This window comes from Eptesicus fuscus, chromosome 8, assembly GCF_027574615.1.
Source record: "Eptesicus fuscus isolate TK198812 chromosome 8, DD_ASM_mEF_20220401, whole genome shotgun sequence".
In the NCBI taxonomy this organism is placed as follows: domain Eukaryota; kingdom Metazoa; phylum Chordata; class Mammalia; order Chiroptera; family Vespertilionidae; genus Eptesicus; species Eptesicus fuscus.
Genome location: NC_072480.1, coordinates 12,584,551 through 12,598,113, shown reverse-complemented (window position 1 = coordinate 12,598,113; position 13,563 = coordinate 12,584,551). Strand labels below are relative to the sequence as shown.

The 13,563-nt window shown below is 43.1% G+C and overlaps 1 protein-coding gene and 1 pseudogene across 1 annotated transcript in view; one reads left to right on the top strand and one right to left on the bottom strand.

Moving 5' to 3' along the window:
* The window catches only part of NEK5 (NIMA related kinase 5), a 75,548-nt gene extending 73,098 nt beyond the window's left edge, over positions 1 to 2,450 (bottom strand). The window contains exon 1 of the mRNA XM_054719777.1: positions 2,334 to 2,450. Within this exon, the coding sequence (XP_054575752.1) occupies positions 2,334 to 2,450 (117 nt within the window). The remainder of the gene's footprint in view (positions 1 to 2,333) is intronic.
* Positions 2,451 to 5,716: 3,266 nt separating this feature from the next.
* LOC103304747 (protein YIPF5-like) lies at positions 5,717 to 6,497 on the top strand (annotated as a pseudogene).
* Positions 6,498 to 13,563: the final 7,066 nt, after the last annotated feature.

The following is a 13,563-nucleotide window of genomic DNA, read 5'->3' as shown; positions in this document are numbered from 1 at the left end:
CAATGCAATCAGGGTCCCTCATTTAAATTCAGGAGGCTGTCAGATAACAGCTTTTCTGGTGTTTTGGGTGCCTATAAAGAGAAAAAAATTCACAGATGACCCCAAGGTTTTGAGCCTGGATATCATAAGGACATTGATGTCATTAACACAGTGAAGCACACTGCAGATGAAGTGGGTCTGCTTAGAAAGATGAGAAACTTCTACTTTGGGGTATTTTTATGGTCCCTTCCAAGATGGTTCTCAATGATCTTCACCCTTAATTCTTGATGCAAGATAATAAATGTTTATTGTTTAAGCCACTAAGTGTGAGGCAATATGTTATACAATAGATTACTAAAAGAGGTATTACTTGAAGATATCTAGCTGGCAGAGGAAATGCAGAGCTAGCGCGCTGGAAGGTATCAGGGCTGGCGGGAGGGTTTAAGAGTGATCCGTGTAGTGGTCACAATTGAAGTGAGGTGATTACACAAAGTACAGAGAAATGATGATACCGTTGTAATAACTTGGTTATTAATTAACAGGAAAGGTGCAAAGGGAAGACCAGAGCATATAGGCATGCCGTTTGTGCCAGAAAGCTGCATTTACCACTCTCCACGTCTGTTTCCCACAGATCCTGGGGGGAAGGGACTGGACAAAGAAAGATGAGACGCAGGCCCAGTAAAGCCTAGGTGACATCGAGAGGTGCCTGCCTGTCGGTCACACCTGGGCACAGGGCATTGGCCAGAGTAGGCATACAGACGTGGCCGCTGCAGGTGCAGGAAGATTGGACATTTAAGCTCCTTAATAAAGAGCTGCTCTCTCGTGTCTGCTTGCCCACGCACCTGGCTCTCTTGTGCTCCCCCACCTTCGCCCACACGGCCAGGTGGACCACACACAGTGGACTGATGGGCTACAACTAGCCTGATGCTGCATCGGACCCAGCTCCACCACGGGACACTCTGGACACTGGCTCTGCTTTCAGCTCTGCTGGGTTCCCAGCTGCCCCTTTTCCAGGATGGTTTAAGGGAAATGGGACTTTGGAAACAAGGGGTATCACTCCATGCAAATAAAGCTTTCCGCCACATCTCATCCTCCCCGGGGGCCTCCAGAAATTCTTATTCCAGCGGCACCCCAATAACTCCACTTCCACTAACAGTGGAGAAAGTCCACCTGCACAGTTCTCCAATAACAATGAGAGTCAGCCAAGGATAGACAGAAGGTGAGTGGACAGAGAGGCCTGAGAAAAAGCAGTCAGATAAACGATGGAGTGAGCGGAATAAAGTCATAAAAGGAAGCACTGACAGGACACTAGAATAAGAGGCCATTAGTAGAAGTAAACCATAGATCCATGAAAAGGGTAAATAAAGCATTCTCTTGGAAGTTAATCATCTATACTTTCAGCTTTGATGTAAGTTTGGTTAGTCCTCTCTTTTTTTTCTTCTTTACAATTGTTAAACTGTGATAAAATAAATCTAACAAAATTTACAACATTTTAACCATTTTTAGGTGTCCAAATCAGTGGCATTATTGACATTGTGCAGCTTGAGTAGTCCACTTTGCAGACATGATGTATAAATCTTTTTCTGCTGCTCTCATTTAGAAATCCTCTAGAACAGGGGTTGGGAACCTTTTTTCTGCCAAGGGTCATTTGGATATTTATAACATCATTCGCAGGCCATACAAAATTATCAACTTAAAAACTAGCCTGCTACATTTGGCCAAATATTTCATTAACTCACCCCTAGTGCCTTGGCAGGGCCAGACCGAATGATTTCAAGGACCTCACACAGTGCACTGGCAGAACAGCAAAGTCAGCAATAGAGGAAGGCAGTACCTCATAGGCCTGCAGGCCACCCCACAGAGTGCCATAGGAGCCAGGGTGATGTGGATTCTTTTCTTTTTATTCTTGATTTATTTTTCTTTTTAAAAATATATATATATTGTTATTGATTTCAGAGATGAAGGGAGAGGTAGAGAGAGATAAAAATATCAATGATGAAAGAGAATCATTGATTGGCAGCCTCCTGCATGCCCCATACTGGGGATCGAGCCTGAAACCCGGGCATGTGCCCTGAAGGGGGGGGGAAGGGTAAGAGGGGGAGGGGGAGGAGATTGAACTGTAACCTTCTGGTTCATAGGTCAATGCTCAACCACTGAGCAACACTTTTTTTTTTTTTTTAATATGATTACTGGTTGCTGTTTGGACAATGGATTTAGGAGGTGGAGTGAACAAGAGTCAACTAGCTCATACTTGTAATAAAGACCCCCAAAAAGTGTTTCCTTTAAATACTGGATTAAAAGCCATCTGAATACATCACTGAGTATGAATAGGAATTTGAATTTCTTAATTTTACCTTTGCAAAATTGATCTCTTTTATAACACAGTGCTTGCTATTTGATTTCCCTTTGGCCAAGTATGCTTTCCCAAAGGCACCTTCCCCAATGACCTCAATCACATCATATTTATCCATGGTTTCCAATGCATGAAGTTTCCTGAAATTAGAGAAATGAAATTTTATTGCACCTTTTTCATAAACATTAACAAAGTCAGAAAATTGACCACTAAAATGTAAAAGAACTCATTTTGCTAAAACTTTCCTTCGGACCTCTACCAAGACAGTCAAATAACTTTCCAGGTGGCCACAGGTAACAACCAAAATGAGGCGGAGCTTCTTGGTGGGCTCCGAGATCAGACGTGGGTTGTTGCTCAGCGTTGGTACACTATAGTGTGCTGAGCGTGGGGTTATCGCCTCTAAAAAGCAGGAATGTCCTCATGCCTGTGGCACTTTACAATCCAGCCTTTCTCAGTAATGAAGTACTGCCCCCTTGGGGGCCTTTTGGAAATTTATGGGGTTTGGTGTGGTTTGTTGTTTTTTTGGTGTGTTTTTTTTCTTTTTTCTCTTCTCGGAGATGGAGAGGAGGCACCGAGGAATTTAGAAGCAATTAGGGAGTGGGACACTAAGATTCCGAGATAGAAGGGACGGTCCGCAAATAAAGGATTATCCCGCGGCCCTACAACATTAGAAAGTCTCCCACACATTCATGGCCGTGGAAAAATCCGCATATCTGCAGCTAGAACCCAACTCTATTTTACATATGAATACAAAGCAATTTTTACAGTTTTAATGAACTATTTTCAGGGGATGCAACTACACGTAAATCTAGGCTTAACTGCACTTTGTTTTGTTTGGAAGTTTACCAAGAACTTTTCACCGTTTTTGGAAAGTCACGCCAACTGCCTCTGCTGGTAGCTGAAACCATGGCGGTCAGGTGACTCCCCGGCAGGGTGTGGCAGCACCAAGCATTTACAGATGGAAATACTCTGTTATAAATTGTTTCCTTGCATTTCCCCTTCATAATTCCCATTCGGGTCTAATGTCGATTTCTTAAAACTGAATCAGCAGACTGGTTATTTATTTTTAACCATTTCTTAAAATTGATTTTCAGACCACACCAAGACACATCATAATTAAAATGCCAAGGGCAAAAGACAAAGAGAGAATCTTACAAGCAGCAAGAGAAAAACAGTTACCTACAAGGGAGCACCCATTCGACTGTCAGCTGATTTCTCAACAGAAACTATGCAGGCCAGACGGGAATGGCAAGAAATATTCAAAGTGATGAATAGCAAGAACCTACAACCAAGATTACTCTACCCAGCAAAGTTATCATTCAGAATTGAAGGGCAGATAAAGAGCTTCACAGATAAGAACAAGCTAAGGGAGTTCATCACCACCAAACCAGTATTATATGAAATGCTGAAAGGCTTCTTTTTAAGAAGAGGAAAAAGAAGAAAAAAGTAAAGATAAAAATTATGAACAACAAATACATATCTATCAACAAGCGATTCTAAAAATCAAGTGAATTAAAAATCTGAGGAACAGAATAAACTGGTGAACATAATAGAATCAGAGGCATAGAATGGGAGTGGATTGATAATTCTCAGGGGGGAAGGGATGTCTGTGGGGGGGGGGGGGTAATGGGAAGAGACTGGACAAAAATCATACACCTATGGATGAGGACAATGGGGGGGGGGGAACCGGGTGATGGGGAGATATGGGGGGGAAAAGGAGAAACAATTGTAATAATCTGAACAATAAAGATTTATTTTTTAAAAATTGATTTTCAGAAAGAGGAAAGGGGAAGAGAGAGAGAAACATCGATGTGAGAGAAGCATCCATCAGCTGCCTCTCGCCTGGGATGACCTGGGATCCAACCTGAAACCCGGGTGTGCGCTCTGACCTGGAATCAAACCCGCCCCCTTTTGGGGTAGGGGGACGCCCCAACCAGCCGAGCCGCACCGGCGGGCGGTGGTGCTTTAGGGTAGTTTTCGTCCGGGTAGGAAGGGGGCAGTTGGTGTGATGGGGCCGGGCGCCAGCTCCGCACCCAGAGGAAGCTGCGGACCCCGGATTGTGAGGGAAGCGGACAGGGAATCGAAACTCCAGGGCAGCAGCGCGGGAACTACTGGCCCTGGACGGCCCCGAGGCGGCACCAGGGGGAAAAGCCCCAGGTTTGGGGGGAAGTCCCCTGTAGGAACACTCCGGAAGCAGCTGAGTGCTCTGCGCATTGCCATGGAGACCGACGCACAGGAGCCCGCTGCCCCGCTGCCCAGTCTCCCGGGGTATGGGCTCCATTCCCTTCCCTGCGAATCCCAGAGCCCCGGGGAGCAGCTCGGGGTAAGGAAGAGGGGGCCCCCCGCTGCGTACCTGCTCCCCGACTCCGCGGGGCGAGAGAAGCCCCCGGGCGGACCTGCGCTCCCGGCCGCTGGGCGGGGCCGAGCGAGGGGCGTGGGCGGGGCCGAGCGAGGGGCGTGGGCGGGGCCTGGTCCGCACCGTCCACCCACCGTCCACCCGGAGGAGCGGTCAGAGGCCAGCGAGTTTGGAGCCCGGGCCGTGTCCCCTCCGGTGGCCTTAAGGCGGAACGCCTTTGCTAACCCTCAGCAAGCACACAGTCCCCGTTCCTGCTTGCGGCGAACCAGATTCTTTGCAGACATTGTCTCTGTTCTTTACCATAACCCAGCCAAGTAGCGGACGCCCAGTTTTACAAATGAGCTAAATCGAGACAGGAAGTTTCTTTTTCTTTTTTAAATATATTTTATTGATTTTTTACAGAGAGGAAGAGAGAGGGATAGAGAGTCAGAAACATCGATGAGAGAGAAACATCGATCAGCTGCCTCCTGCACACCCCCCACCGGGGGATGTGCCCGCAACCAAGGTACATGCCCTTGACTGGAATCGAACCCGGGACCCTTGAGTCCCCAGGCCAATGCTCTATCCACTGAGCCAAACGGGTTTGGCGAGACAGGAAGTTTCTTGTGCAAGGTCTCAAATCCTGTCAAGAGATGGACACTTGGAATGGAATCCTACAATTCCGTCCACAGCCGGCGGCCTCTTTAAAAACTGGCTGCTGCTCCCCTCTCCCTCCCCGCCACCAGTCCTCATTCCAGATTGCACATTGAGCTGCTAAAATGTTTCATTACATGTTCAGTAGTTGAGAGGGATGTAATTTCCAGCAACTATAAACACTGACACAAGTAAACATACAAATGGAACCTAGATACCATAGCAATTTGAAACCCGCCACTATCTATTGAAAAATAACAAACACAAAAGCTCGGGATGTCCTTCGGCCTGTGACACGTAGCATGGGGCCAATTCAGGATCTTACACTGAGCTGGGGTGGGGGGTAGTTGGGGCTGCTGGAGTTATGGTCACGGCCTCCAGTCTCATCATTTGCAATGTCAGGCTTTGATAGCTCAAACACGGATTTCTACCAGACAAGTCACAGCGCAGATGGCCAGTCACAGCCCTCCTGTGATTACAGGGGAAGGGGAGGGCCCTGGAGCAAGCAGTGTGCTGGCTATCACTACTCGCAGCAAGACGTGATGCAGCCGCAACAGCCACACGCCGGGCAGATTTCCAGCCAGCGCAGGCACACACTCCAACTGCTCCTCAGCCATTCTATGGAAACAGCTTTGAGGATGAACCACTTTTATTGGAAGAATTAGGTATCAATGTAGACCACATCTGGCAAAAAAAAAAAAAAACCACTAACAGTGTGACATCCATGAAAAGTATCTGACGGCAGCATCACGAATGAGACTCATCTGGCAGGACCCATGGTTTTTTGCTTTGCCTTTGGAGTCATATTGTTACTGGCTGGCAAAATCCAGTTTGGTTATGTACACGGGATCAGTACAACTGAATGTCTAGGAATGCTTTATTAAACTTAATGAGTATGATAGGTATTTCATTTGGTTGTGTGGCAAGTGTCCTTACACATTGTCTTCATCCTGTGATCCTACTTTTCAGTGTTGTGGTGGTATTTTCTTTGCAATAAATGGTGGGAATCATTCTCACTGCTGGAATTACTGGATGGTGTGGTTTTTCTCAGAACATTTCATTTTTCTGCTTCCAAATTTTTTTATTTCTGCATGAGCCATGGAAGGACAGCAACTTCTAGTAGCATATCTTTGTGCCTTGTTATATGGAATCTTTGCCCTAATTTCCATTTTTTAAAAAAAATATGTTTTTATTGATTTTAGAGAGGAGGGAGGGAGGGAGAAACATGGATGTGAGAGAAATATCAATCGGTTGCCTCCCATACGCAATCCGACCAGGGATTAAACCCACAACTGGGGCATGTGCCCTGACCAGGAATCCAACCAGGGACTTTTTGGTGCACCTGACAATGCTCAGCCAACTGAGCAACACCAGCCAGGGCTAATTTCCATATTTTTGAACTGAATTTATCTGGGATGCAAACATAATTGGGCCAAATACACAAAAAGAACTTCAAACTCTTAAATAGGACCAGCAAACTGCTGCAGTGCAACTTTCATGCAGACCTAACATTTGACTATTGGAACAATGGAAGTAAAGATGTGCCTTTTGTTCATTTTAATAGAACTTTTGAATACTATATTGGATTTACCTACAGATTAGCTTTAAGTGCTTGTGCTTACACAAATAAGAAATGCTATTTCTGTCCTGTTCCTGCAGCCTTTGAAAGCCTTTTTACTTACAAATTATACTGTTTTTGACATATTTTGTTATCAACTGTGGAAATTAACTTCAGAGCTGACAATCTTTCTTTTTAAAAAAATAAGTTTTTACTGATTTCAAAGAGAGGAAGGGAGAGGGAGAGAGAGATGGAAACATCAATCCGCTGCCCCCTGATAGGGATTGAGCCCGCAGCTTGGGCATGTGCCCTGACCAGAATAGAACCAGCAACCTCCTGGTGCATGGGACAGCACTCAATCAACGGAACCACTCTGGCCAGGCTGATAATCTTTCCTAAAACAACCCAGTCCTGGTTGAAGTTTCCAATTCTTTCACTGTCAGTCCACACCTACTCCTTTAAGTTGTAGTGTGGATGTTTCTTCAGGAAACTTAACAGTCATTTTTGTTTCTTTCCCCAGATATCCCAGAAGAAACTGAAGAAACAAAAACTTATTGGCCAGGGAGTAAATTCAGCATAAAGTAAATACTAATAAAAGTACAAGCAGGAAAACAAAACAAACAACCCAGTCATAATAAAGAGGATACAGACTTATTGCTGATATATTTTCCCAAGGAATTAAGGAAGAAAATCGCTTGTATTCTCAAGTCAGATGCATTTCAAGCAAAAAAGTGATCCCAATGTAGAGTTTATGAGTTTACACTTAAAAAATTTGACAGCCCTTTAAATTACCTCAGGGAATTTTTGCTAAAATTCAGTGACATAGAAGTTCACAGTCTACCTTATTACAGACATGAAATGACACTTGTTTCGATATTAGCATTAACTAAACCATAGTGACCTAGACTGACCACATTAATGTCATAGTTGGATCTGTTTCCCAGAAAAAAGAAAATCACTAACCTCTTTAGAGAAAAAAATTTAAAATATCACAATTTCAGTATTGTGATTATCAATGTAAAGTGCATTTGAAGCTTATTAAAAAGTTTCCCAATTAATTAAAAAAGTAAACTCTTCTTTAAGAATCAGAAAATTTATATTATTCCTTTTTCTCCCTGAACTCTTATCTCCTCCATGTGTAATGTTTTTCATGCTTAAAAATCTTATTGATCACCCTATTATATAAATGGAAATTACTTTTTCCTGATAGAGGATTTTTACTGGATTATTAAAATTATTAGTAGTATATCATTGATCAAAATAAAATAAATTACATTAATACTTAATTATAAAAAGTGAAATGGTATCAGACATTTATCTCTTAAAGACTTGAATGGACTTTCTTCTTCCTCCCTCCCAATTAGTTCAGTCAGTATCTATAGAAGAAAGCTAACTTTTTGCTGGACTAGACAAGGTTTAACATTGATTCTCTTCTGTTTTTTTCTTTTTAAAGCTGTAAGTGCTGAGAAACCACATTCATATAAGTAAATAGAATTGGAAGTTTTGTTAAGAGTCTCTCAATTCTTGTCTAGTTGTATGTCAAGAATCATATAGCAATCTATCACTAAAAATGGTTTCTAACCATTGAGTCTCTTAAAATTTTATTAAAAGCAAAACCTTGCAAACCATCTGACTTTCAAAAGGGTTTGTCATTCAATCAAGATTCATTCAGCCTCTCAAAAACTATACATAATTTCAAGTTCCCTTTGTTTGATGGTTTGGAAATGTTTACACACTTGAGTAATACCAAAATATAGTACATATGAAAGCTGAATATCTGCAAATATATTTAAAACTATCTCTGCCTACCTTAACTCTTGAAGTCCTCAAGAATGGTGAAAACAAAAAGAAGCTAACCTAAGTAACTTTAAGAAATGGTATTTTGACTGGAATTGTAAAGTTAAAGACAATAGGAACAATACATAAAATCTATTATAGTTGGTAAATTTGTTTCTCACAGGGGTATGGGTTAATAATTTGGAAACTGCTTTACATGTATACCTATATTGATGTTGAACAACTAACTGGATGGTGGATGGTACAAGCCAGGTTTCTTTTTTCTTTTTTTTTTTTTTTTTTTAGAGTTTTTATTTTTTGATTATTTTTTAATAAATCTTTATTGTTCAGATTATTACAGTTGTTCCTCTTTCTTCCCCCCATAGCTCCCCTCCACCCGGTTCCCACCCCATCCCATGCCCTTACCCCACCCCCCACTGTCCTCATCCATAGGTGTACAATTTTTGTCCAGTCTCTTCCCTCACCCCCACACCTTTCCCCCCTAGAATTGTCAGTCCACTCCCTTTCTATGCCCCTGATTCTATTATATTCACCAGTTTATTCTGTTCATCAGATTTTTTATTCATTTGATTTTTAGATTCACTTGTTGATAGATATGTATTTGTTGTTCATAATTTTTATCTTTACCTTTCCCTTCTTCTTCCTCTTCTTAAAGAATACCTTTCAGCATTTCATATAATACTAGTTTGGTGGTGATGAACTCCTTTAGCTTTTTCTTATCTGTGAAGCTCTTTATCTGACCTTCAATTCTGAATGATAGCTTTGCTGGGTAAAGTAATCTTGGTTGTAGGTTCTTGCTATTCATCACTTTAAATATTTCTTGCTACTCCCTTCTGGCCTGCATAGTTTCTGTTGAGAAATCAGCTGACAATCGTATGGGAGCTCCCTTGTAGGTAACAAACTGTTTTTCTCTTGCTGCTTTTAATATTCTCTCTTTGTCTTTTGCTCTTGGCATTTTAATTATGATGTTATCTTGGTGTCGTCCTCTTTGGATTCCTTTTGTTTGGGGTTCTCTGCACTTCCTGAACTTGTAAGTCTATTTCTTCCACTAGGTGGGGGAAGTTCTCAGCCATTATTTCTTCAAATAGGTTTTCAGTATCTTGTTCTCGCTCTTCTTCTGGGACCCCCATAATTTGGATGTTGGTACGCTTGAAGTTGTCCCAGAGGCTCCTTACACTATCTTCATATTTTTGGATTCTTTTTTCTTTTTGCTTTTCCAGTTGGGTGTTTTTTGCTTCTTTGTATTTCCAATCTTTGACTTGATTCTTGCAATCCTCTAGTCTGCTGTTGGATCTCTGTATATTATTTTTTATTTCAGTCAGTGTATGCTTAATTTCTAGTTGGTCCTTTTTCATATCCTCGAGGGTCTCACTAAATTTATTGGTGGTTTCTAGAAAATTCTTGAAAAACCTTATAACCATGGTTTTAAACTCTATATCCAGTAGTTTTCTTTCCTCCATTTCTGTCATTTGTGACCTGTTTCTTTGTCTCTGCATTTTGGCTGCTTCCCCGTGTTGATAGAGTGGTTTCATGTGCTAGGTGTCCTATAGGGCCCAGTGGCTCAGCCTCCCCAATTACCTCAGGTGGACACTCTTGGTGCACCCCTTTGTGGGCTGTGTGCACAGTCTTGTTGTAGTTAAGCCTTGATTGTTGTTGGTATCCCTGGGAGGAATTGACCTCCAGGCCAATTGGCTGTGAGAATCAGCTGTGTCTATGATGGGAGAACTTCTGTACTGGAGACACCCTTATGGGGCAAGACTTGCTTCAGTGGGGCTTTGGTGCTCACTGAGTCTTCCCCCTGAGTGTGTCCCTTATAGATATGAGGAGTTGTAATCTGGACAGTCCCCTGGGTACACTGGCTCTTGGATCTCCAAGGAGGTGCTAATTTAGCCTCTGCCTGAGGCCACCCAGCAGGAGCTACGGAGAGATCTGCAGATTCCTCTTCTTTGTTTGGGGTTTGGAGGTGCCCAGATGAGGCCCAGCTGTGAAGCAATGCAAGCTGCTGTGGGGTCTTGGGCCTTCTTTTGGATGTTCTGGGTCTCTCTGACCCAGCTGCAGTTTGTTAGGTAATTTTAGATTGCAAAGGGCCAGGCCATTCATATGCAAAGGCCTCTGCACACACCTTGTGTTGGGTGGGGGTCTCAGGAAATCAACAGGGTGGAGTAAACAGCTATGGTTGATCCTCAGCCCTGCCCTAAGAGGCCCGGGTCTCAGTGTCCCGCGGTAATTGCTGTAAGCACCTCTGAGAGAAAGCTGCTCTCGAGTTCCGCCCGATGCCAGACAGTCCAGTTTCTCCCCATATGAGTCTGGGTCCCCAGAGTCTCAGCCGGAACTGGAGTTCAGAGCAGTCGGGAGCTTTTGTCTTCCTCCCGATTGAAAAAGACAAGTGCATACTCAGTTGCCAGCCCTCTCCGCAAGCACGTGCCTCTGTACCTCTGCACTTTAGTTCTGCACCTCCTCTGAGTCCCAGTGTGCTTTTCTCTTTCCTTCTAGTTGTAGAATTTCCACTCAGCCAGCCTTCCTGTGGTTCTGGATGATGTCCGTTTTGTCTTTTAGTTGTAGTTTTTAAGTGGTTGTGTGAGGCAGCAATTTCAGGTGTTTACCTATGCTACCATCTTGGTTTCTCTCCCTCTTTTTTTATTTATTTATTTATTTCAGAGAGGAAGGGAGAGGGAGAGATAGAAACATCAATGATGAGAGAGAATCATTGATCATCTGTCTCCTGCATGTTCCCTACTGGGGATTGAGCCTGCAACCTGGGCATGTGCCCTTGACCGGAATCAAACCCAGGACCTTTCAGTCCGCAGGCTGATGCTCTATCCACTGAGCCAAACCAGCTAGGGCTAAGCCAGGTTTCTTGCTGTCAGAGACAAAAGCTACAGATAAGCAAGGTTGTGGGGGGGCGGGTTGTAGGGAGGGGGCCTAGAATGAACCCTGTGGTACTGTATTAGAGTCAAGACATCAGTATGAACCCATGTTTAGCTTAATCTGCATTAAGATGCAGAAATGACTAGAGATGTGAGTACATACACACAATAGTATACATATATATGATTCCTAGCTCTTTCTGCTGAGAAGGCCGAGAAGCAATAACACGCCTATAGCAACAAGCACACCCAGATCTTGGTTTCTAAACCAATGAGAGGAATCAGGATTCATTGGAGAAATGTCTGATTCTGGTGTAGAGAAGGTACAAGATGAGTCCAGACCATTTTCTTGTAATACCAGAAAGGAGGTGCTCAAAACACAAAAAGATGAGGGTATATCAAAGGGACAAAGAAGCCAACCTGAAACAATTCCCAATGATGAAAGCTAGAACAATCGAAGCAGCAAAACGACTTAGTATTGGATTATACTCCCCACTCAGGAGGTGGAGCTTAATTCCCCTCCACTGGAATATGGGCCAGATGTTGTGACTGGCAAAGAGTGAACAGAGCATGGAAATGGAAAATTAGTAACTTTTCAGTGGAGAAGCTGGCAGTCACTACCTTAACCAAGTAATCAAGGTTAACAACAGAAGTAATAAATCTTGTTGAGATCACATTCTCCCTGATATGATGTGATGGGAAAAGCACTTCACTTCTATGGTAATCTTCCCCCAAACCTTTAAGCTCAATCTCATTGTGAAAAAAACATCAGACAAACCCAGTCTGAGGAACATTCTACAAAATACCTAACCAGTTTTCCTCAAAGAGCTCAAGGTCCTGAGAAACAAGGAAAGACAGAGAGACTGTCAGCGACCAGAGGAGACTAAAGCTGACTAACTGTTGAAATATAAACTGTGTGAGGGGTGAAGGTCTGTACAGGTCTTTGTATGTAAGATAAAAACATGTCTAAACTTTTTTAAAACAAAGTATGTTTTTATTGATTTTAGAGAGAGAGAAAGGGAGAGGGAGAGAAACAGGGATGACAGGGAAACATCCATCAGCCTAGTCCTACATGCCCCCTACTGGGGATCAAGCCTGCAACCCGGGCATGTGCCCTGACAGGGAATCAAATCAGGATCTCTCGGTGCATGGGATGACACTCAACCAACTGAGCCACACGGGTCAGGGCAAAAATGTTTAAATCTTTAAAAGATGTATGTATTCCATATTTCAGCAGATCCTTAATAATGATCCTACTATAGTTTCACAATCGTTTTCCTCCTATTCTTCACTTGAGCATTGTTCCCTATACCTGGTCAGGCATATGCTGTTCCTACACTTGCCCCTATGGAATCCCCAGGGAAGAGGCTATTTCTTCTTTAGTAAAATATTCTTTTTAAAAAAATATATATTTTCATTGATTTCAGAGAGGAAGGGAGAGGGAGAGAAAGACCGAAACATCCATGATGAGAATCATTGATTGGCTGCTTCCTGCACACCCCCAACTGGGGATCGAGCCCACAACCTGGACATGTGCCCTTGACCGGAATCGAACCCGGGACCCTTCAGTCCACAGGCTGATGCTCTATCCACTGAGCCAAACGAGCCAGGGCTTTAGTGAAATGTTCTTAGCCTGCTCATTGATCATGGATTTAATGACAGGACCCAGCACAGTGACCCATATATGTTGGGATCCTGCTCCTTCCATTAGCTCCACAACATTCTAATTTCTGATACTTTCCATATTGATTCCTCACCGTTGGCCCTATTCCTTTCTCCTGTACAGGACTGACAACTTCTGAAAAGGTTTGTAACCCTTTCCACTCTTCCCAGGGTGGATCCTCTGAACTGGGCTCTTTTGGGTATCCTGTGAGGGGCTGTATTTAAGGACAGCTGGTAGTAAAGATCACGGAAGATCACTGATCACTACCAAGAGATAAGTCTTATTGAAAAATTTCACACATAATTATGTTATAATTTAATATATTTAGATCCTAAAATCTTTAGGAAATGTAAAAAG